The 26,159-nt window shown below is 38.0% G+C and overlaps 2 protein-coding genes across 4 annotated transcripts in view; one reads left to right on the plus strand and one right to left on the minus strand.

Annotated features, from left to right (window-relative positions):
• Positions 1–26,159, minus strand: part of LOC310726884 (uncharacterized protein) — a 200,766-nt gene that overhangs the window by 136,142 nt on the left and 38,465 nt on the right. The gene's annotated exons all lie outside the window — the stretch shown is intronic.
• The window catches only part of LOC310726646 (basement membrane-specific heparan sulfate proteoglycan core protein-like), a gene marked incomplete at its 3' end in the record, with an annotated part of 183,800 nt that overhangs the window by 89,816 nt on the left and 67,825 nt on the right, over positions 1–26,159 (plus strand). The window contains 3 exon segments of the mRNA XM_083542389.1: positions 4,210–4,521; positions 5,632–5,901; positions 6,619–6,888. Coding sequence (XP_083398515.1) covers positions 4,210–4,521; positions 5,632–5,901; positions 6,619–6,888 — 852 coding nt within the window.

Consider the following 26,159-nt stretch of genomic DNA (forward strand, 5'->3'; position numbering starts at 1 on the left):
GAAGCTCATCATCACTCCACACCGCTCCTACATAAACCCCTCACTCACATTTACTCGCCGTTCATTATTGAATGTGTTGGACCTTACGTGCGGGTGATGTGTTCATGTTCCGGTTTTCACACAGGACTCCATTTCTCCGTTCCAAACGGACTCCACAATCCCGTCCCGGCTGCGCTTCTCCTCCCAGCACGTCTCGGGTCAGCTACGCTTCTCCCAAAGCGCACCTCGGACTCTCTCAGCCGAACGACTGCCGTGTTCGTGTGTGTGTGTGTGTGTGTGTGTGTGTGTGTGTGCGCGTGCGTGCGTGCGTGCTCGCTCGTCTGTGTGTGTGTGTGTGCTCGAGTGTATCTCTCTCCCTCACAGTGGTCATTAAAACCCAAGTGAGCTGTACTCCGGCTTCCGCCTTCTGTTTCGCTCGCACCCTGACAATACTTTTGAATTGGACCACTTATTTGTTTAGTTTTGCAACTATCTGTTCCGTACTACTGACACAGTTGACAGACGCAGCAACACATCGTCACTCGCACTGCTACCTTTTTATAATTGATCCCACCTCCCCTACAAGTGTGTGTGTGTCTCAGTGTCTTTGCTCTTTTCTCACCTGTCACCATTATTCACCATAAAGAACGAAATATTACATTTCAGGCTCATTAATATGGATCAGCATTCATGAGGGAATTTGCCGAAGGAGAAGAAGGAGAGGAGGAAGACGTCTACAGAGGCGACAGGGAAAGGAGAAGTGTAGGAGAGTAGAGGTTCGGGTTGGTACTTTAAATGTTGGTACTATGACTGGTAAAGCTGATATGATGGAGAGGAGAAAGGTAGATATGTTGTGTGTTCAGGATACTAAGTGGAAAGGGAGTAAGGCCAGAAACATTGGAGGTGGGTTTAAACTGTTCTATCATGGTGTGAATGGAAAGAGAAATGGTGTAGGGGGGATTCTGAAGGAAGAGTAAAGTAAGAGTGTAGTGGAGGTGAAGAGAGTTTCTGATAGGGTGTTGAACGTGAAGATGTTGGACACTAAGGACGGAGAAAAGGATTTATACCGATTGGCAAGGCAGAGGGACCGAGCTGGGAAGGATGTGCTGCAAGTTAGAGCAATAAAGGTTGGAGATGGAAATGTGTTGTTGAGGAGAGTGTGTTGAGAAGGTGGAGGGAGTATTTTGAGCAGCTGATGAATAAAGAAAATGAGAGCGAGAGAAGGTTGAATAGTGTGGAGATGGTAAAGCAGGAAGAGGATAGGATTAGTAAGGAGAAAGTGAGAGCGGCAATTAAGAGGATGAGTGGATAGTCAGTTGGAGCAGATGACATACAAGTAGAAGTGTGGAGATGTTTAGGAGAGATGCAGTGGAGTATTTTTTTTGGTTCAAACTTTTTATTTGGAAAAGCTTCACAAACTTTACAAATTTGATAGAGAACAAGGAAAATAACATTGTACTATAACTTTTCCATGTGTATCTACAAAAACAAAGACAACAAAAACATATCTATGCACAGGAGAATGTAAACAACAGTAAAATAAATAAACAATAATAAATAAATAAAAATCAAGGGGTTTAGTCAGGGGATAGACACTGCAAAGTATTAAAGTATACAAGAAATAGTTGTCATCTACTGGTACATTTTCCAAGGTGAGCTCTAATAGAATATCTTTATTTTGTTCTCATTTTAAAAAGGACATGTTGTATTTTAGTCACTGAGCTGTAGTTGGTGGTTTAGGGGATTTCCAAAGGATTAAAAGATGGTGCCTGGCTGTCAAAGATGTGGAGGCCAAAATATCACATAGCTTTTTGTTGTACCGGGTTAAAGATTGCTACACCGGAACAGACATCTAATGTTAAATATTGCAGACATCGTTTTTTAAAGTAATCACACCAGCAAATGAAGAACATGTGACTTACAGCAGTGGTCCAAGACCTTATTTTGCACCATGGAGCGGTTTGATGTCAGACAATATTTTTACAGATCGGCCTTTAACCTGTTAGCGTTTAGCACAGATTTTGGGACTCACAGCTGAAAATGCCCTACCTAACTTTAAATGTTAACAGTTCCTGATAAAAGTGGGCTATATGCACAATGTCAAAAATCAAAAAGATAATAAGTTATAGACAGTAATAAATGATAAAGTACTGTGAAAAAAATCCTTAATTTTTTTTTTTCTTCATATATAAATACATGAAATCAGTATTGTAGCAATCCAGAAAAGTAATGGGTTAAAATCCACATGTCTCATGAGTTTATATTTTAAATTGAATAAAGAGATTCCTACAAACATTTATCTGAAACTATGTCTGATAGATGATGAAGTGCCATGGATATACATTTCCTGCATTGAACATTATTTTTATTTAATATATAAATACATGAAATCAGTCCTGGAACAATCCAGAAAAGTTCTGGGTTGAAAGTCACATGTCTCATGAGTTTATATATTCTGTTTTTATGCTGCCCCCCCAAGAATATTTTCCACATCGCTGCTTTGTGCAAATCTCTGATAAAACAACTTTTTTGACTGTCTCTTTTTTTGTTTGTTTTCTTTGGTAAACAAATCCTGCACTTATTGGCTGCATTTTCCAACAATTATTTTGTTTCCATAATGCTACTGGCTTAAAATAAACGGTTTGAAATGATAGGTGGTGCAGAAAAGACACCTGCCTATAGAGGAGACTCAACCCAGGATTCCGCCTCTTTTACTGTTTTTTTTTTTTTATTTATTTATTTTATGGTCTCAAGCGTTTTGTAACACTATATTCTACCAGCATTATTTGTTTTATGCGTTTTTCTATTCCGAAACATATACACACAAACACAAGCCGAAGTTCTGTGACATAAACAAAAGAATAACCATCTAAATTACAACACTATTGTTTGGTTGGAGCAAAATTGGTTTACGGCATGTTGTTTAGTGGAGCCTTATCTTTTCTAATAAACCGGGGATTAGCACCATTGGATGTGTTTGTGACTCGTTATTACAATAATAATGTAATTAGTGCAATTTGTTATGCATGTTGTTTATGTGTACTGCTTAGACAAATTCAGGAAATACATTCGTTATACGTTTTCCATAGAAAAACAGTGACCTGAAATCGCTGCTTGAGGCTTAAAGCTTTAGAATGATGTGTAGTTAGTCATAGTTACTCCTCTCCCTTCTTATTTAATCTATTGCTAAACATTAACACCTGAGAACAATGGGATATTGGTCGTGCTGGCGCGGTGCTGAAGGCTAAGCTAAGGTGTGGCTGATAAACAAAACTAAATAAAACGATACGACCGGCATAAAAACTGGAGCAGCCCCTTTAAGAAGGTAAAGGATGGAGGTAAGACATGTGACCGAGGCATCATGACATGCATCAAGAGTGAGTGATAGACAGATGTGGCGGAGAGAATCCAGTAATTTTCCAAAATAAAACATCGTTCAGAATCAGATAATAAATAAAACGGAAATAATATAAAAGTTATTTATTTTTTCTGTGTGGCCCTTAACCAATTGACTCGCGGCCCGGGGGTTGGGGACCACTGACTTAGAGTACAAGGTGAATGATGACATCTTTCATAGATGTCACGGGGAGTGGAGTTTAAACAAGAGGGGTGTGTGCCTTTCCAAATAATGTCCAATCAGTAATATTTTCCACAGGAAGACTAAATACAAATGTATGTAAATGTATTTTTATTTATTTTAATTTTTTTTATATTTGTATATATTTCTAGAATTCTGTTCTCAATATGCCATTAAGAGGTACTGAGTGTAGATTAGTAAGAAAAATAATACATTTAAACAATTAGTATCAGACTGTAACTGGACAAATGAAGGTGGAGAAGAAGCTGATTCACCTGAGATTCTGTGCTGATGTTAACAAATGATAACCTGCTATATCTGAAATTCCAGAGGTGGATTGGGAGGTCACACAAACACATGTTTGTCTCATTGCATTTAAAGTGGTGAAAAATATCTATCCCCTGTTCTAGTTTTGTGATTTCACCATGATCACTGGATGCATAAGATTCATACAAAAAATACCAAGTTAAGACAAGAAACAAAAAATATATTTAAAAAATTTAACAAACCTAAATATGGCAGTGGCTGGGAACAAGAGAAATAGAGACACAATAGCAACGACTATTCTGTATTTCATATTGAAATGTTATTACTTATTTAAATAAAGGTGTTGGAATTTGATTCATACGTAACAATACATTTATATTTTACAGAGAGTCCTAAACCTGTGGTGAAAATACAGCCTGATACACACGTGTTCAGGAACGAGACAGTGACTTTCAGATGTGAATTTCAGGCAGAAAAAGACTCAATGTGGTTATATGACTGGTATAGGGATGATAACACGTTAACATTATATCACACACACTACCCAAACCACCCATACTACACATACCAAACAACACAGGAGTTCAGTATCAGCTTTATTACAGACACTTATAAAGGAAAATACACCTGCAGAGGGAGGAGACGCAGTGACAATCAGATCTCAAATACAAGTGATTCTGTTACTGTCACTGTATCAGGTGAGTTTGTCATTTCTTTTTTGTTATTTTCACACACAATATATGTTATAGAAATGTTAGATTTGTGCAGATAATTTAAATGAGCTACACTGAATCTGAGTCTCATTATAACATTACAGTTTCCTCCTGTCTGTTTAGTTTTCACTGTTCTGTCTTAAAGCCTCACATTTCCTTGATTACTGAACAAGACAGAATTCATCAAAAAGTGTTAACTGTCTAAATGGAATTTCATTTTGCAATTCAATGTTATTTTAAATTATTAGAAAATGAATGATATTTATGAGAAACGTGTTTTTTATCTAATAGTCAGACTGATCGTGCTGTCATGATCGTACATATTTCAGTTTTACTGTTTTACTGACACAGTAAAGATCTGTAACTTTAGGTGAATGAAGAGAGCATTAATTATGTACTGATGAGTGCAGTTGGTAGTACAGGTTGCTTCCAACTGCAAAACATAATTTACCCCATTTAACATGTATACACAAGAACTAGATCACATCTCAGTCCAACACAGAGTCTGTAGAACACAACAGCTGTACCAATTTACAGATGTTTATGATTTGATCATTTTTAAGATTTATAAACGTGAGTAAGTATTTTGGAACACCACAGTGTTTATTTGTTACAGTCTTAATTATAATGAACATTTAATAAAGAGATCATAGGTGCATAAATGGATGCATAAAGAGGCTCATAACTATGGATAAATGAGGCATTTATAGATTCTGTGTTTTATTTTTATTTTTTAAAGTGTTTTAAGTAAGATTTAAATAATCAGGTTATCAAGGTAGACTGTAAAATACACACTGTGTTACTCAGACCCCCAATGTAGTGCACTGCGTAAATATAATTTTAATGATGATGTTTGAGGGGGCAAGAAAACACACTGTGATTGCTTTGTAGGCAAAACATAAAGTGACCATTTCAAAACATTCCCTTTATCTCTTCTAATAAAGATGTGTGTATTTTGGCATGTTGTGTTCCATATAATATTTACTTTATATTTTATTTTTTAAAAATGTATTTGTTCATAAAGAGAGAGATTTGAAAAATGAAACCTATGGTGCAAAGATAAAAGCAGCTCAACAGAAGATTTTATATCAACAGAAAAACCCACACCGACTGTGAGTGTGAATCCTCAGAGCTTCATCTACACTGGAGACAGAGTTACTCTCAACTGTAATCTGCAGTCTACTGGATGGAGCTTTTCCTGGTATGATTACTATCACAATTTATATCCCCTGTCCCCTGAAGCCACAAATACCAACACCGTCACCGTAACAGACTCTAATAAAGGACAATCAACATACTACTGCAAAGCATTCAGGGGAAACTACGAGTCAGAGTTCAGTGCTGCAGCTACAGTTACAGTTAAAGGTTCGTCATGTTTTCTACATTTCAAGTCTATAAAAATAATAATTGTACCATCCTCAACATGTGTTAGTGCCTTGACAGTCAAATAAACTCCCTTCCCTCACATGACTCTGAAGACAAGAAGTTTATTTGCCCACAGGTTTAATGGTCTTGGGTATGGAGTGAAACTACAAATGAACAAATAAACATATTTCAATAATTAATACATATGACGCTAAAGCACAATGTGGCTAATGCAATAGCCGGATGGACAAATTATTAATAATGATCTTAAACCCTAACAATTTACATTTGCATGCAAGTATAATGTACATCCATTTCAATCAAATAAATACTTACAAGCGATGCTGTTGCAGGTTTAAAGATTACAAAATATATGGCGATTAAATAGAGCCATCATTACCGATGCCTGCATGCAGCACTTACTACTTCCTGTTTCACGTGAATACCAGAAATCACAGAATTACAGCAACATCAAAACTTGCCACTAGGAGGAGCTCTAAACCATAAATGTATTGAACAGGATCATTAGTGCTATAGATAACATTAAATAATTACAGACATTAATAATTAAATGTGTTTTTAAATTAAACACAAATAATTTGTAACATTAAACTTGTTACAACACAAAAATAATTTGATATTTATTGGAATTGTGCAATAATATCATATACTTAATTATTGTTTACATTTAATGATGTTTTTATTATCTTTGTATAGCGAGACCAAAGCCTGTAGTGAAAATACACCCAGCTGTGAATGTGTTCATTGGGGAAACTGTCACTCTCACATGTGACATACAGACTGGAGGATACTGGAAGTATCACTGGTATAGAGGTAATGAAGAAATCAGAGCTGCTGCAGGAAAGAAGACCTACACAATCACTGATGTTAAAGACTCTAATAAAGGTCCTTATAGCTGTAAAGAAACTCAATCATCAGACCCAAAATACACACAGAGCAGTGATGCAGTTACACTGACTGTATCAGGTGAGTGTTTTGTCTCACATATTCTCTCCTATAAACCATTTAAAGTGTAGACATGTTTTTCTCATAATCCCAATATCCACACAAAAACCACACATATTGTGACTTTTTTTTATCTTTGTATGTCTGTTAGCTTGTTTAGTTTACAGCATGTTGACTTGTGTATGTTGTCAGCCATGTTTGTTTTGGGTATAGTTGTAGTTTCATACAGCTTCCATGTGGGAACTAAATGATGCTTTCAAGGATGTTGGCAAGAAAATAAACTTTAACAGAAAACACCATTAAATTAATGCACAATTGTTTATTGACAGCACAAACTCAGACTGTGTGATTAACGCCAGGAAAACTAGAAACTAGAACTAGTTAAATCGTGTGCAGGTAAACGAATAACAGTTAAACACACATGGTATGATACTCTCAGTCACAACACGAAGGCTGAGGTTCTCTTTTACAGATGTTTAATGCACGCGGACATCAACACTGTACAACTAAATAAACAGACCGAAAATAACAAACATCAGTCCCACATTCATTTACATGGAAACACACATAGGATTTTAAACTCGTAAATAAACAACAAAATACACCCACATACCATTTTTACCTGCTTGTGAGTTAAGAGAGGGGAATATATTTTGAAGTCTCTTGATTGGATGCTTATATATGTAGCATATTTACACCATGTGATATATATGTAAGCATATGTACAGTGAATAAATATAAAGGCTATAACAGTGCAGAGATGTGTGGACATCATTAAGAAGTACAGACAAATGGTTCTAAGGCTATGGAATTGAAGAGGAAATGTGCAGAAGTGGAAGGTTATAAGATTATGGCATTCAAGAAATGTGCAAGCTAAATAAACAGTCAAATATATATATATATATATATATATAAATGTTGGGCAGAATGCACAGTAGGGATATAAAGATACATATAGATAGAAAATAGTGTAAATGTAATGAGGAGTAAAAAAGATATAGTATGTAATATGTACATGTATAGTACAAAGGTTATATATACAGTGTTTGTTTTGTGTTTTGTTTTTAGTGATCTAGTGGTGTAGTGTAGAGTACATTAATGTGATGGCGGATGGAAAAAAGCTGTCCCTGAACCTGCTGGTTCTGGTGCATAAGTTCCTGTATCTCCTTCTTGATGGATGGAGGTTAAACAGTTTATGACTGGGATGTGAAGAGATCTTGATAATGTTGTGAGCTCTGCCAGACTTCTGCTGTGGTGAAGGTGTTCAATGGCAGGTAGTCGGGTGCCAGTGATGCGTTGGGCGGTTTTGACCACCCTTTGCAGGGCTTTACGTTCACACACAGTGTAGCCTCCGTACCATACAGTGATGGAGTTGGTCAGGATGCTCTCAATGATGCAGCGGTAGAAACCCTTGGGACAGATGAGATTTCTTGAGACTTCTAACAACAGGCGTTGTTGTGTTTTTTTAACCAGAGCTGAAGTGTTCTGCTGCCAGGACAGATTCTTAGAGATTTGAAATCCCAGGAACAAAAAGCTGGAGACTCGCTCTACCTCAGTTCCATTGATGTTGACTGGTAGATATCTCCTGCTGTTGGATTTCCGAAAGTCCACAATGAGCTCTTTAGTCTTTGTGGCGTTAAGGGTCAAGTTGTTATTGGCACACCATGCTGTCAGATTTTGGATCTCTTCCAAATATGCCGATTCGTCGTTGTTGTCGATCTGGCCGACCATTTGTCTGGACCATTTGTTTGGAGCACAATTGTGGGTGAACAGGGAGTAGTGTAGGCATGATGGGAATAAAATAATACCTTATATATAATAAAGCAAAATTCTTAGGATAAATTGGTCTTGCTCAAGTAAACAACAATTGAGTGTGGAAATCACAATTTCCTTTATAAAATAATAAAAATATAAAATTATACAAATTACACTAATAAAAGGTTTACCGATTTAAGCCAGTATCTAAGTGCACAAGCGCCATCTAGTGGAAACAGATATAAACTCAGGAAGCTTTGTGTTTGCAAACATTTCATCACACTGTATAAAATGTACCACCACAGACCACCTATAAACATATTTTTCCCAAGCCTGGATAAATGGGGAGGGTTGCGTTAGGAAGGACATCCAGCGTAAAACATGTTCCAAATCAAACATGCGGATCACGAATACGGATGATCCGCTGTGGCGACCCCTAATGGGAGAAGCCGGGAGAAGCCTAATGGGAGAAGCCAAAAGAAAATTTTATTTAAGACACAGACAGACAGACAGACAGACAGACAGACAGACAGACAGACAGACAGACAGACAGACAGACAGACAGACAGACAGAGAGAGAGAGAGAGAGAGAGAGAGAGAGAGAGACTATACTGTGGATTCTATACAGTTTTTATACAGTGTTTATTTTAAATAACTATTTGTAAATTGCATGCTCACGACAGATATTTTATTGAAATAAAACTTCATTTTTTTTTTTTGCTTGCCTGTAGCCAGGAGGTGAAAACGGCAGGAAATAAGTAAAATGATATGTGTTTTGCAGGTAAATTGAGCTGATTGTAACAAAATAAGGCAGACAACAGACAAGCACAAGCATAACAGTTTATTTAACCTAAGAAGAAACATGAACTGTTCAGAAAATCAGTGTGTCAGTGTGTGTATGTAATGTAGAGTAGTAATAGTTACATTAGTTCAAAAAATGTAAAATCCAACCCAAACTGAAAGTGCTGTATACAGATGAGTGTGTAATGAGAGAGCTGTGGTCATGTGACCATGATCTCCATCAACCTCAAATTCAGAATGGTCTTCAGTTCCCTTGTGACAAATGAACAGTCACTTTCTTTCTCTCCTCTTAAGTTGTTACCTGGTGGTAACTTTTAAAGCACCAAACTCATGAGATTCAGTTGTGAATGAAAACTTCACAGACACAGTTACTAACACAGCTATGAGATGGGTCACATACACACACTATTAAAACATCCTCCATGTCTAGATAAAGACATCTACATTTTCCACCTGCTTTATTTCTAGCAATCTGAATTCTGATAACACATTTAAAGTAATGAGGAGAGCCAGATAGTTTGTTTCATGATTTAAAAAAATAAAATAGAAATTATTCTACTTCTATTTATTTTTTAATAATATTTTGAATCACCCTTTTGTCTTTTTTTCACATGATCAGATTTCTCTGATAAACACAGTATTTTTGAATCTTAAATGCATCCAACAAATTCACTTTATAAACACTGCCTACATGAACTAAAGGCTCAGTATCTTAGGCCCTGTTTACATGGAAACGATCTGAAGAGAAAACGCAAAAGTGGCGTTGCGTTATCATTTTTTATTCTGCGTTTAGACGAGCGTTATGGGGGGGAAATCTGCGTGCATATGATGACGCAGAAGTGTGTGAAATTCGATGTAGTATGCACTCCAGGCGGCTAGGTGGCAATGTGAAGCATCTCTGATCAGTAATACTATCTGAGAATATTTGGTTCAACTGCTGAATTGACTCTTGTATATTTATCAGAGCTGCTAGGGCAACTTGAAGGTCTGACGTATGGAAATAATCCGACATGTTTGTTATTTTCCTGTACTAGCGCATGCCTGTGACGTAAACACGTACGCGACGAGAGATTTTTTCAAGAAATCTTTTTAAGATTTCCACTCTGGAGGGTGGTTTCACTTTTTTGCGTTTTTTAAGCCCCAAAAACGCCGTCGCCGTCTAAACGAAAGGCACATCTGATAAAATATTTTTACGTTTTCACCCGCGAGCGTTCTCGTGTAAACAGGGCCTTAGATTAATTAAATGTTACAATATTTAATCTTCATTTGAGTGTAGGATCATTACAGATTCAACAAAAATGTTTTCTTCTTCTTTTTGTAAAGTTTCCTAATAAATTAATGTTCATCAAAAATGATTCCTGTGACATGTGTTTTGTCTCTAACAGAAAAACCTGAACCTGAACTCACATCAGACCTTAAAGGAGCTGCACTGACAGGAAACTCAGTGACTCTGTACTGTACACTGAAGCTGCAGTCTGCTGAATGGAAGTTTTACTGGAGCAAAGACATACAGAGCCGTGAGACTGAGACTGAAACAAATCACTACTTCATCAGATCAGTCAGTGTCTCTGATGGAGGTCAGTACAGATGCAGAGCTGGAAGAGGAAACCCAGTCTACTACACACACTACAGTGATGCACTCTGGGTAAATGTTATTGGTGAGTATGTGAATGAATTACACAGAACAAGTTCACAGAAGATCTGGGTAGAAACCCAGTAAATTATATTTACACACCTACATACAGAGAACAAATACATTTTACCCAGTATAAAGCTCGAGTGTGAATAAGTGAAGAAGAGAAGGATTGAACTTTTATAATGTACAGAAGAAATGTATGTCTGTGTTTCATGATTTAACTCTGGTACACTGCAGCAACTTCAACACTCTAAATCTTTTTTCTACATATTTTTCACCAACATTAATTTTAATATAACAGTGTCATAAATGTAAATATAATAACATTAATATATTTATTAACAGATAAATCTGCTTCAGTGTCTCTGATCATCAATCCCAGCAGATCTCAACACTTTACTGCTGACTCTCTCTCACTGAGCTGTGAGGACCAGAGAGACTCTACTGGATGGACAGTGAGAAGATACACACACAGTGAGGCATCGCTTGATTGTTCATCAGTTTCAGGATCTACATGTAACATCAGCTTCCTCTCTCCATCACACACTGGAGTTTACTGGTGTCAGTCTGAATCTGGAGAACGCAGTGATTCTGTCAACATCACAGTACACAGTGAGTCTTTATCACTTCTCATCAGTAGAATTTAATATATAAACCAGACCAAACATAAAAATATATTCTTAATAATAAAGACATTACATGATATTTCTAGTAATTAAATATAAAATCCTGTTTACTCTCCTCTGCTGAAAATTATTTTAATATTTGAAAATAATTGAGGAACTTAATATTTTACTGAACACAGTGTCAGTAGCTGCTCCAGATAAACAATTACATTAAACATTTTAAAAACTCACTCCTAAATCAACAAACATTAACCATAAATCCTTTACACTTCTGTCTCAGACACATGATCAGATCATTTATTTAGCTTAGCACATGTTATTATAGCCTCCTAGTTACCTGATATAAAGTGTTCTTTATAGAGGATTCAGCATTTTACAATGTAATAGAATTGAATATTATTATTTTTGACTGCTATTGTCACATCTTCCACATCTTCTGGTATTAAATATGGCAGTTTGTTTCTACAGCAGTGTCACATGGAACAGATCATTAGAGGTCTGCATGTTAAAATGATACTTTTACACACTTTGTGTTTTTATTGTTGCTTTTCTCTTTCCTACAGATGGTGATGTGATCCTGGACAGTCCTGTCCATCCTGTAACTGAGGGAAATCCTCTGACTTTACAATGTTTATATCGCAACACAAAGATCTCAACTGGTATTGATTTCTATAAAAATGATTCAATCATCCAGAATCAGACTACAGGAGTGATGACCATCAGCAGTGTCTCAAAGTCAGATGAAGGTTTCTACCACTGTAAACATCCAGAGAGAGGAGAGTCACCAAAAAGCTGGATTTCAGTCAGAGGTGAGAAAATTGTTTCTTCTTATATGAATTAGATGTGTAACAATTCGATTTCACTATGTAGTGTTTAAATAGATAATCAGGTTCCCTTCTTTTCACAGATTCACCTTCTTCAGCTACTGGTGTAATTATAGGACTGAGTTTGACTTTCACATTTGTCATCATAATGATCGTAATGATCATGTTTTACCACAAAAAGAAAAAAGGTTTGATTTTCAGTTATTTGTTTCTGTAGCACAATGTGCAATGCAAAGCCTGTTGCCATGATTTATTTACTATTTCAGATAAATAATGTTGCTTGTAGTGCTTTTTCTTTTCCACATGTTCATGTTTCACCAATATTTTAACTCACACCACTGCTGTACTTTGTTGAGAAGATGCAGCATATCAGACTCCTTCTACAGTAAATCAGGACACCACTCAGCCTCCAGGTCAGTCTGCAATATTAATTAACAACTGATTTTTTTATATATTTTTTTTTGACAAAAGTTAAACGTTTCCTCTAAAGTTTTTTTATTTTGATTTTTAGTTTTAATAGCTGATGATAACGTTTATGAAAGTGCTGATGTAGCAGCCACAGGTATGGACTATATAGAGTTTTGTAGCTAAATATGAGACAGTGGAAATTGAACAATGCAAACGCTTTTGTTGTACCTATTTTTCTCTTCTAGATGTTTCTGCATCTGGAACCAGCTCACAGGCTCTCACTAGAAACCAGAAACAAACCAGTAAGAATAATATTAGATCTATTGTGTTTAATTGCCTTTAGCAAATTCTATAGTAAATGCTGCAGCTAAAAACCCAGATATTTTTTTCTGAAGTGTAATGATGCACAAGATTTTAATTCAGTGCAATTGTAATAAGGTGGTGTTTTTGAAACAGTTCAACAAAAATAAACCTTTCCTGAATAAGTGTATTTATTCACAATTTATTAAGATATTCTACATTATAACTTAACTTTAACTGAAACATAATAATGACCATGTTAAAATTATTTAAAATAATAATAATAATCATAATAACCTGCTAAGAGTTTAAAAATGAAAGTTGTAAGCATGTATGTTTTTTAAGCATGTATTTGGCTAAGCTGTTACTGTCAGGCTGCAGACGCGGAAGCAGATAAAGTCTGATCATTGTCTTTAATTCAAACCGTACAACACAAAAACTCACAAGCGGAGGAAAACAACAAACAATGACATCCGTGCAATTCGAGTTCTCCATCATGAGCGCGAATGTCCAAAACATAATCCACATGAAAGTAAAGCTTTCGGCAATGAGTAATCCAAAACGGAAATGGATTCCGGAGTTCTAGCCAGCGGTAAATGCCGGCGGTCGAGCAGCCACGCGATTTACCGGCATGACAAATTAACGACCGACAGCCTGTGACTCAAGAACGTGAGTTTATGTAGTCTGATCTTTCATGAGCCACAGCTGTCGGTAATCTTGGGAAGCAGCGTGACTGCTATCGAGGGGGGCGTGACAGGGTGAATCCCTGACAGTACCCCCCCCTCCAGGGGCGACACCTGACGCCCCAAAACCCACCTATGCCAGGCGGGCCAGGGCACTCCGAGGAAGTCCTCCTTAGACGCCTGGGAGCAACGGAGGCCTGGTGAGCATCCTCTGCAGAGAGCCGGAATGGAACAACACCTTGCAGGAGGATCCGGAACGGAGCCACGCCCTCGGTGCTGACAGGAGGCTGAGTAAAGCCCTTGGTGGGGATTGGAGCCGGGGGCGACCTCCATGGCGGGGAACCGTAACTGGACGGCAACCATGACAATGACCGGGGAGTGGTGGACGTCCCGGGCAAAGACCAGGAAAGTCCTACCACCCTCTGAGGGACCTGGAGGACCGACGTCGCCGTCAGAGGGACCTGGAGGACCGACGTCGCCTTCTGTGGAGCCCGGGGGCGAGCCGTCGCCTTCTGTGGAGCCCGGGGGCGAGCCGTCGCCTTCTGTGGAGCCCGGGGGCGAGCCGTCGCCTTCTGCGGGACTGTGGGGCGAGCCGTCACCTTCGGTGGAACCCGGGGGCAGCGGTTCGACTTCCCTTTCGCAGTCCTGGAGCCAGGGTAAGTGCATAGGGAAACCCCCGGGCGTAGGGGCGCTCCTTGGGACCCTTAGGAGCAGATCGGAGCCTACTGGACAGCCTGGAAATAGGGTGAAGCCTGCCTGGAGATCCACGAGCGGAGAAGGGCTCGCCTGGAGGTCCACGGAATCAGTGGAGCTCCCTTTGGGACACTGAAGCGGAGACGAGCTCGTGGGGTCGCTCGAAGGCGGAGACGAGCTCTCGGGAGGAGCCTGGAGCAGAGTCGTGCTCTCAAGAGGGACCAGGAGCCGAGACGAGCTCTCTTGAGGAGCCTGGAGCTGGGCGGAGCTCTCTTGAGGAGCCTGGAGCTGGGCGGAGCTCTCTTGAGGAGCCTGGAGCTGGGCGGAGCTCTCTTGAGGGACCTGGAGCTGGGCGGCGCTCTCTGGAAGGACCTGGAGCTGGGCGGAGCTCTCTGGAAGGACCTCGAGCTGGGCGGAGCTATCTTGAGGGACCTGGAGCTGGGCGGAGCTCTCTTGAGGGACCTGGAGCTGGGCGGAGCTCTTTTGGAGGTCCTGGGGCGGAGCCGAGCTTTCCGTGGGCGAAATGTCACCTTTAAAGGGGCTCGTCTGTAGAGGGACTCGGAGGAGTCACTTCGCCTTCGGTGACCGGAGGTGTCAGCGCGGCGCTCTCGTGACGGGTCTGTGGCGGCGCGGCGCTATCGTGACGGGTCTGTGGCGGCGCGGCGCTCTCGTGACGGGTCTGTGGCGGCGCGGCGCTCTCTTAAAGGGTCTGTGGCGGCGCGGCGCTCTCGTAAAGGGTCTTTGGCGGCGCGGCGCGCTCCTGGAGACTCTGTGGCGGCGCGGCGCTCTCGTGAAGACTCTGTGGCGGCGCGGCGCTCTCGTGAAGACTCTGTGGCGGAAAAGCACGCTCCTGGAGACACTGTGGCGGCGTGGCACGCCCACGGGAACCTCGGAACAGAGCGGCACGCCTGTAGAAGCTCTGTGACGGCATGGTGTGCTCGCCGACGCTCGGAGATGGTGTGATGCGTCCACGATAACCCCGGAACACAGCAGCATGACCCGGCTTCTGTGGATCTGAACCGCGAGGAGCGGCACTGAGCTTCCGGAGGAAATCCGAAGCCGGGTTCAGCTGCCGATCCGTCGCGGTCGGAAACGCGGTGTGTCGAATCCGCGTTCGGTTTAGGTCGGTCGTTCTGTCAGGCTGCAGACGCGGAAGCAGATAAAGTCCGATCATTGTCTTTAATTCAAACCGTACAACACAAAAACTCTCACAAGCCGAGGATAACAACAAACAATGACATCCGCGCAATTCGAGTTCTCCATCATGAGCGCGAATGTCCAAAACATAATCCACATTAAAGTAAAGCTTTCGGCAATGAGTAATCCAATACGGAAATGGATTCCGGAGTTCTAGCCAGCGGTGAATGCCGGCGGTCTCAAGCAGCCACGCGATTTACCGGCATGACAAATTAACAACCGACAGCCTGTGACTCAAGAACGTGAGTTTATGTAGTCTGATCTTTCATGAGCCACAGCTGTCGGTAATTTTGGGAAGCAGCGTGACTGCTATCGAGGGGGGCGTGGCAGGGTGAATCCCTGACAGCTACAGAGGGGGGCGTGGCAGGGTGAATCCCTGACAGTTACTGATGTGGTTTACATGACGGCCTGTAAGATGACTGACGATTTTCTTATACTGCTGTCACATTGTGCAACATCACATACTGTAGCTGTAAGTGTGGGTTTTTGAACACAAAGTATACAAAGTATAAACCTCTTCATCATCACAGAAATGTCTTCAGTAAATAAACCACTTGCTGCACTTCAGGAACATAATTTACCAAAAAACTAAAGTGCTTCACTACAACAAATATTTCAGCTTCTGCTTGCTACTAAATGAAGACTCTACTGTATTCTATGTTAGCATATTATCTCTTTGCATTTGCAACGCCTCATATACCTCTTCTGATACAATGTAATTGCAGAATTATTTTTTTAAAGAAGGGACTGTGAGCCTGATTAAGTTGGCAACAATAAAACATTGGTAGTGCCATGGAGAGCCTGTATAGCGCCGAGTGGAATTGCATTTTATTTTTATTTGATTTGAGGATTTTTGCAGCAGTATATGCAGTAATTTTAGAACTTTGTGAAATGATTCTGATACAGACATAAATGATAAAACAATACTCTGTTTATGATCTTTTATAGATGCTGGTGCAGGACCAAGTGATGTGATTTATGCTGACATTGAAATGAAAAACCAAAAGAAACCAAAGGGGAAACAAGGTAGGACAAAATCTTTTTTGTTTACAGTGCAACATGGCTAATAATTTATATTTCATGTAACTTCAATTCTTCTCTGCTTATTCATCTTAAAGCACAGTATTCAGCAAAATCCATGATTTTTCAGGAACTACATTGAAAATAATAGAATGTAAAAAATGTAAAATGACAGTAAATTTGTAAAATTCATAGAACAAAAATATGAAAAGTGTCTTTTATCTTAGTGAATAATAAGTTAGTTACTGTTGCCCATTAGGAAAGAGCAGTAATGGAGATGATACTGTGTACTCAGAACTGAAGCAAAACACAGATGAAGGTAAGATCTGCTCAAAGAAAATATATTCTCTCTCCAGATATTTACATTTGTGGCATTTTATCAAAAATGACTTGCAATGATCTCATGTATACAACTGAATTTAGATTTGGACTGTGATTAATAGAAACACAATGTCTTAGGACTACAGTTTGCACTCGAGTCTCCATCAGTGAACAGTTATAACCTCTACAGTGATGAAACTATAATTAATGGACATTTGGATTCACCCAGATGAGGATGGGTTTCCTTCTAAATCTGGTTCCTCTTAAGGTTTCTTCCTCATACCAGCTCAGGGAGCTTTTCCTCACTACTGTTGCCACTGGCTCGGTTATTAGGGATAAACCTACATGGACTAGTTTATAAATGAGAATGTATATTTGTAATCTATTTACTCCTATTTTCTGCTTTGGGACGATGTTCACTGATAAACGTGTACTACAAATAAAATGTAACAGAATTGAGCAGTTGAGGGTGAAGGGTCCTGCTCAGCAGCCCAGCAGTGGCAGCTTGATGGTGTTGAAAATTAAACTTGTGACCTTTTATTCAGAATCCAACATCTTAACCACTGAGCTACCACTTCTCCAAAAGTATTGTCTTAGCAAACATAGAAATCTACCCTACATTCAGTATTACATTCAGAGTGGTAAACCAGTGACCCACTGTTATGATCACTTCCAAATAATACCCTTCTGTTTTATCTACACATGTGCACCTTATACAGTATTATTGTAGTATATATTGCACTCCTATAATGTGTTTAATGTATATTTATATATTTATATTAGATTTATTTATATACATTGCTATTTGCAGTTTTGGTTAGATGCTAACTGCATTTCATTGGCTCTGTACTTTACTCTGCACATTGACAATAAAGTTTAAACTAATCTAATCTAATCTAATCTAATCTAATCTAATCTAATCTAATCTAATCTAAACCCCCCTTTCCAAGCATGCACTCTTCCAGTCACCCCTGTTCTGCAAGAAATGGACTGTTCCAAGCTTCCCCCCTGAGTTTGATGTAGAAAACAGGAAACAAAGTGAAACTGTGTTGTACTTTGAAGTTTATAGCAGACAAAAAATGTAGTTCAGGATTTTAGGAGTTTATTGCTTGTGCCTGCAGCACACTGTAAGTAAATATGTATTTAATTTGACTGCATAAATGCATAAATTAAGCTTTTCTGACATTTTTGACAGTTTTTACATTTAATTTGTACAAAGAATTACATGTTGCCTAAATCACATTAGATTCCTTTAATGTCTTTTTACCAATGTACATTTATATCAGTATTATAGTTATTTAAACACTGATATATTGTAGCTCTGTTAGTGCATAAAAGCGTTAAAGTTGTTTAGATATTCACAGGGCCTGCATGATGTTAGTGCATTGTATAAGTAGTTAACAATTTTATATTTTTATATTTCTTTGTGGTAATTATTATTTTACTTAATAATCTATAATTATATTGTCATATTCTGTAAATGCACATTGATGTGTGTATTTCATGATTACAGAACCACACACACACACACACACACACACACACACACACACACACACACAGATATGAGATATCATTCCTGTAACTGGACGGCCTTCAACAAATCTGGACTAACACCAACAATCCCAAGATTTTGGTCAAGTTTAATAGTGTAGAAATGAGAACTGAGACATGCAGTACTGTAGGTACCATAAGGACACTGTTTTTAAGACATTATGTGGTAGTATTTCAGTAATCAGTTTAATATTATAACCATTTCTGGATCACTCAAACTAAAGACAGTAGATATCTGTGAACATCACAATCACAACAAGGGTTTATTTGGTAGCTGCAGCAAAATCATTAAACATGGTGATTTTCTATCTGCTTTACATTTACATCTTTATGAATTTATTTTGGTAATAGAGTGTGGAATTTACACATATATACAACAGATGTCCTTGTTATCTCACCAATGTTTAAAAAAAGAAAAAAAAATTATACAGCAATTTTGATATTTATGTGGCTCCTTCTGCTGAAAACTGATTTATCAGATCCACTGAAAGTTCTTTGTTGTTGTCTAGTATGTGGTTACTTACTTTTATACAAATACGTTTTGTGTGTATCATTCTATGTGATCATTGTGAACATTTGTGCGTATATTCTAAAAGTTGGAGAAATGTTTGTAATTGGTTGTATGTGATTTTTTAGAAGTTTGCTATGAGATTACGACACAAACATGAAGAATGATCAAGTTTCTATAATATTTTACAGATGCTGCTGCTGGAACGAGTGATGTGACTTATGCTAAAATTGACCTAAAAAAACTAAAGAAACCCAAGAAAAAACAAGGTAGGACAAAAATCTTTCAATTACCAGCAGTTTTGGATTTCATTTAAACCCTAGTTTGATTGTCTGTAATCTTAAAGCACAGTGTTCAGTAACCACTATGATAAATGTAAAAACTGTACTGTAGCTGTGGAAGTTCGAAGGTTTAATATGAATAGATTATTATATTAGTTAAATGAGTTACTGTTACCCACTAGGAAAGAACAACGAGGGATCTGACACTTTGTACTCAGAGCTGAAGATGAACATAGATAAAGGTAAGATAAGCTCAAAGAGTAAACACAATCTCTCCAGACAATAGCATTATGTAGGCAAACAAATATTTATGCTACATTTAAACTATATTCAAATGTCGTTATAATGATCAGAAATGGGAAAAAATATTATGAAGAGAAACCTGCAAGGATAAATAAATCTGTACAAATAAATCTGACATAAGTACCATACAAATTACTTGATATAAAGCATTTGTAATTATTTGTATAGTCATTATTTAATGAATGATTATTGGGGGGGGGGGGTGCAGAAGCTCAGTGTTTAAGGCTCTGGGTTACTAATTGAAAGGTCAACGAGCTGCCACTCTTGTGGCCCTTGAACAAGGCCCTTAACCCTCTGTGCTCCAGGGCTGCTGTATCATGGCTGACCCAGAAAGAAAGATTTTCAGTATGCTTTAAAAAAAAAAATAATTTACATGTGACAAGTAAAATGTACTTTTCTTTTCTTTCTTTACTATTAACACCATTTTTGCTTTAGAAGATGAAAATATAAAGCCAAAATATCTCTGAGCCGCTCTGGTGGCTGTACTGCTCCAGACCCTTCACATAGAGGACGAGTTTAGCAATCGCTAAGTTACATGTCAGTTTTTAGAGTAAATGTATTTTCATCTTTCAGTTTAATTATAGTGCAAAATATTTTATTAATTTCACAAATGCACTTAAATGTGCTCAGTAATTAATGGTGCAATAATTAACATAATCGTGAATAAAATATGTGGAATTTGGCAGGAACATTTAGTTGTTTGATTTTCACAATAATAAAAAAAAAAAAATTCATAAATAACACCCAGTAATAGTGAAATCATTAATAACTAAACAATATTAAATGTCATTTTCCATAGGTCCATGAAAAAAGTCTAAAGTCTCCAATCAGGAATTGCTGAATCAGCTAAAGAACTTGGTAAAGACATTTTAAGAGAGGCATTACATAGTTTCTGTATTTGTGTTCTTCTTTTTTCTAATCTGAACAAACTCCTGATAGTGATATTAAAAGAGGAAGAGGGAAGAGAAAGCTGTGTTTATTTTTAGTATTTTTATATTTAACAATGTAACAGAATTATACTCACGTCAACTCAAGTTGTTAATCATTGGATCAGAATAATTTATAATCTGGCAGTGGATTAAGTGTTGATTGGTTTATTTAAATACTGACTTCATGCTCAGTTACAAAAAAAACAAAAATTTAAGCTTATTTGGTTTATGAACTAATTTTTATAGATTATATGGACATTGTTTTTGCAAGTTTTATTCATGTATGTTTGTGTTTAATTACTCATTTATGTTATTTGCCTGTTGGTGTAATGCAAAAAAAAAAAAGACACTTTCAGCACTGGATAATAATCAGATATTTTGACTGCACTGCTTTAAACAGTAATAATGCAGTATTGCCCTTGAGTCACTTTTTTTTGTTTTTTTTTTTGTTTAGTGCTTCTATATGTAACTTCCTACTTTTTTACAATTGTAATTTTATATTTTTCCATTATTAAAAAAATCAATTGTCAAATTATATTAGAATAAAAACACAAAACAGTATTTATTTTTTTACATATTAATATAATTTACTTTTTTTTTTAATTGTAACTTAATTTTAATGAACTAATTGTAATTTCTTAGCTTTCTTTTGTAACTAATTTGAGCAGTACATAAAAAACATTTTAAGCTTGTATTTTCTTTCCATACATGATGTCTGAAATTAGCATAAATAAACCTTTTTCAACAACAGCAGCTCTGTTTAATTTTTGATTGTACAGCTTTTTTTTCCTTAATAAATAAAATCAACATTTAAAAACTGCATTTTGGATTTACTCAGATTATCTTTGTGTAATATTAAAATTTGCTTAATGATTTTTTTTCACAGCACTCTATATTAATAATGATACATTATTTTAATTTATTACTTTGCTGCTACCAAAATATCAATACCCAGAATCCTTGTGTTTGTCAGATTCCAGCCTGAGAGCAACTCGAACTCCCAGAAACCACTGCAGCATGTGAATATTGCTGCCATGAACTCAGCCTTCCAGAACACATACACATGTTCCTTTTCTGTCTCCCTGCTACTGATTGCTCACAGATGTGCTCACTTACACACACATACACTCACAAGGGAACTCTCATTCATGACAACTCTGCAAAATAATATACTCACTTTTGTTCTTTGACATTTACTGAGCCTTTTTTTTTTTGATACTTTGCTGCTGAGATATTTGTTGTTTTTGAACACGTATGCCCTGCTCTACTCTGTGAATCGCCTGAACGCTGCTGTTTTTGCCACATATTGGATTTTTATTTTAGACTTATTAATGAAAGCTGTTACCCTGAATTGGCATCTTTCTGTACCTGTATTACATGATTGATTACTTCACCACACACATGGATGCAGCAGGAGATCCAGATATGTATTGAGTTATCACAGTGCAGATCTGCTAATGTACAGTTAATCTTTCAAAACCTCTCACCCAGATCTAAGTTCTTACTCAAACTCTCTACACAAGCAACCAAGCACATTCACCAGCCAGCCATTAACATTATTATGATTATGTAATAAGGCATGTGAGATTTTCCCCCAAACCAGCCCCCCAATGTTCCACTGGAATGCATGATTTAACTGATGGATTATTTGTTTTGCTGAAGCGAGCAGGTTGGGAATGCACACACCAGCGATTAGAGAATTGCTTGCACTAACAAGGAGCAAGTCAGTCACAGGAGGACCAAGCATTGAGATTATATAACAAAAGGTTCAACATTTCCGAGTCCTCATACAATTACTTTTTCAAAATGATAGTTGACATATGCGATGCTTCTTAACAGCTCGAACTCTGTCAGTGGCCACTTGAGAGTTTGTTCAATATCTTTTATCTTAAGCCAGTTATTCTGAGCCTATTTCCATTAAAGTGACCCCAGCTTACCCTCCTCCAGCTACTCAATATTGATAGACAACCAGGTAAAGGAGGGGATTTCTGGAGTTCTTAGTAGAGTGGGAGTGTTTAATGTCTTTGCAAGGCATCCAGGATCCCACACTATGCTCAGACTTCCACAGAGCACACCATAAATGTCATGGCCCACACCCTTGAGGGAGACCCAGAGGAAGAAGTGCTCACAAAATTTAAGAGTATCTACTGCTGTTTCCAAAACGTCCTACATGCGCTGTCCATCTAATAAACTTGTTTCTAATACTGTCCATTCTTGTCACTGCCAATGAAAATCTCAACATCTTCAGCTCTGCTACCTCCAGCTCCACCTCCTGTCAATGCCACTGTCTCTAAACCATACAACATTGCAGGTCTCACCACAGTCCTATAAACTTTCCCTTTCACTCTTGCAGATACTCTTCTATCACATATCACTCCTGATATCACTCTTCTCCACCCACTTCACCCTGCCTGCACTCTTTTCTTCACTTCTCTAACACACTCTCCATTACATTGCACTGTTGACCCCAGTTACCTGAACTTCTCCACCTTCTCCACCTCTTCTCCCTGCAACCGCACCACTCCACTGCCCTTCCTCTAATTCACACACATGTACTCTGTCTTATCCCTACTGACTTTTATTCCCCTTCTCTCCAGCACATACCTCCAGCTCTTCAGGCTCTTCAGCCCTTCTCAACCTGCTCCCTACTCTCACCACCTTGAATCAGTCTGTCGTTCCTACTGCACACTTCACTGCTGTCACACTGTTCTCATACATGTCCTGCACCACCCTCACATACTTCTCTGACACACCAGACTTCCTCATACAATACCACAACTCCTCTCTCGGCACCCTGTCGTACGCTTTCTCTAAATCCACAAATACACAATGCAATTCCTTCTGACCTTCTATATACTTCTCCATCAACATTCTCAAAGCAAATAATGCATTAGTGGTGCTCTTCCTCTGCATAAAACCATACTGCTGCTCACAGACGGTCACCTCTTTCCTCAGCCTGGCTTCCACTACTCTTTCTAATAACTTCATGGTGGGACTCATCAACTTAATACCCCTGTAGTTACTGCAGGTTTGCACATCTCCCTTATTCTTAAAAACCGGTACCAGCACACTCCTTCTCCATTCCTCAGGCATCCTCTCATCTTCCAGAATCTGGTTTAACAAATCTTTTTAAAAACTCCACTGCCATCCCACCTAAACTTCTCCATGCTTCTACTGGTGTGTCATCTGGTCCTTTTACTTTCCACACTTGATCCTCTTAATCGCTGCTCTCACTTCCTCCTTACTAATCCTATCCACTTCCTTCCTCACACTACAGTCTTCCTCCTTCATTTTCCACCATCTTATTTTTCCTTTCAGTCCTCACTCTCCTCCTCTTCTTCTTCACCTCCAAAACCATCCTATAGACCACCATCCAATGCTGTCTAGCTACACTGTCTCCTGCCAACACCTTACACTTGCATGTCCTACATAGAATAGTTTGAAAGTAATTATGGTGTTTGAAATTACGTAAGTCATCAGGACACCAAACGGAACTTTTGCTATCACGGTTTTAATTGCCAGATGTGTGCATTATGGCAGATTTTGGGATAAATTGAGACTTGTCGCAACAGTAAAACAAATGTTTAGTGATTGCAAAGTATTTTTGAACAAATTCCCTCATGCTGGGTTGTTTGTTTCTGGGAAAAAATTAAAACAGCATTTTAGTTTTCCAGGTGAAGCAATTTGTGTTCTGCAGCAAGCTAACATGCTTGATTAAAAAAGGGAAAAAATGGAATGGTGCACAAATGCATAAGCATTCCCTGAAAACCACAACGTGACTAAAAATGTACTCGTTAACTGCTGCTGTTATTTGCTGCTTTTAGATTTAGTGTTTGTTCGCACCGTTTTAATTGAATCCATCACGATGTCATGAGTGAACTGATTGCGCAACCTGATGCTCAATCAGTCAGAACAGATCCAGTGCGACTGTCCTGAAGTTACAAACAAACAGTTTACACAATAGCACTTAAACTATAGCACTTTCACATGATGAGGATTATACAGTTTTTGCTTTCCGTGCTGATGTTTCACCCTCATCCATGACTTGAGACACACAAATTTCCTGCTGCCTGTTGACCCTGTACTTTCCACTAACACTTCCTCAAGCAGCTGTGTTATCTTTCTGTCACACTGATGCACAACATGAGCAGCCTAAATAATCGACAACGAATTTCATTGGCGATTATTACTGATTAGTTGTTGCAGCCCTAATTCATTTATATTTTGAATAAAAATGGTCAACAGAAATGTGTGCTGCATTAATCATTAATCACATGTAATAAAACTAGTGCCGGTAAAATCAGTTTGCGTTAATTCTGACAGCCCTATAAATATAGAAAGCAAACAAATGCACAAATGGCGAAAAATGCATGCATACTGTACATACATGCATATGTTTTTTATGCATTTATTAACTATTTTGCTATTTAATTAATGCATTTACTTGCATTTACTTGGTGAATCCTTGCTTGTTTTTTATTTTTTTTATTTATTTCAGTATCTATTTATTTATTACTGTATTTTTATATCTATATGTCAGTAAGGCTGCTGCAGTGGCTGGTCTCTGGTATACTAAAGTGTTGCCATTATTAACCTTTGCTTAGCAATCAAAAGAATTGTTCTACCCCATCTTCTATGGGACTATCAAGAGCATTCTGAGCAGTTGCATCACTACTCGATTTGGGAATTGCACTTTCTTAGATCTTACGACTCTGCAGCAGATAGTTACGACAGCATAGAGGGTCATTAGAGTCTTTGTTCCTTTTATAGGGGACATTTTCCATCACACTAAGACTGTCAGAAAAATCTTTTGTGTATTTTATATATTGTAAGAGAAGATTTCTTATCAGATTAAATAACAAAAATGAACTGTTTGACTATAATAACCAGTGCTAAGTATGTAAGACATTTAATTCAAATAACACCAACTTGTGTGATGCACTGACTATTGAAACAAACAATATATACTTCCTGTTCAACATCAAATGAACCCACAAGTTATTTTTGCAAAATAGAGGAAGAAAAACTTGACAAATGAAATGAACTTGCCACACCATGCCACACAGTAAACTATACTCTCTAGTCTGATGTAACCTGTTAAGACTGGTATATGGTAGATGTATATCAGTATCTTTATAAGGTTCTCTCTAGAAAAGTTTAGTATTTATCATGAGAATCGACTCAGGCATAAATAACACAGATCAGGAAATTAGCCTTGTTTCATCAAATCTGCTTCTGGGGTCATTCTAACTGACATTTTGCTTCATTGTATCATATCAATCATCTAGAATCTGAATAGGTACTTTATAAATACTCTTGAACAATACCTAGCAATGAATGTTGTGATTATTTGGCATGTCATTTTTATATATATAGGTTTTTTTTCAGTAAATACTGTATGTGACTGACATGATACATTGTTCTGTGGTTTTTGTTTCTGAGATGTGCTTTGT

Source organism: Silurus aristotelis, assembly GCF_946808225.1.
Source record: "Silurus aristotelis genome assembly, chromosome: 5".
NCBI lineage: Eukaryota > Metazoa > Chordata > Actinopteri > Siluriformes > Siluridae > Silurus > Silurus aristotelis.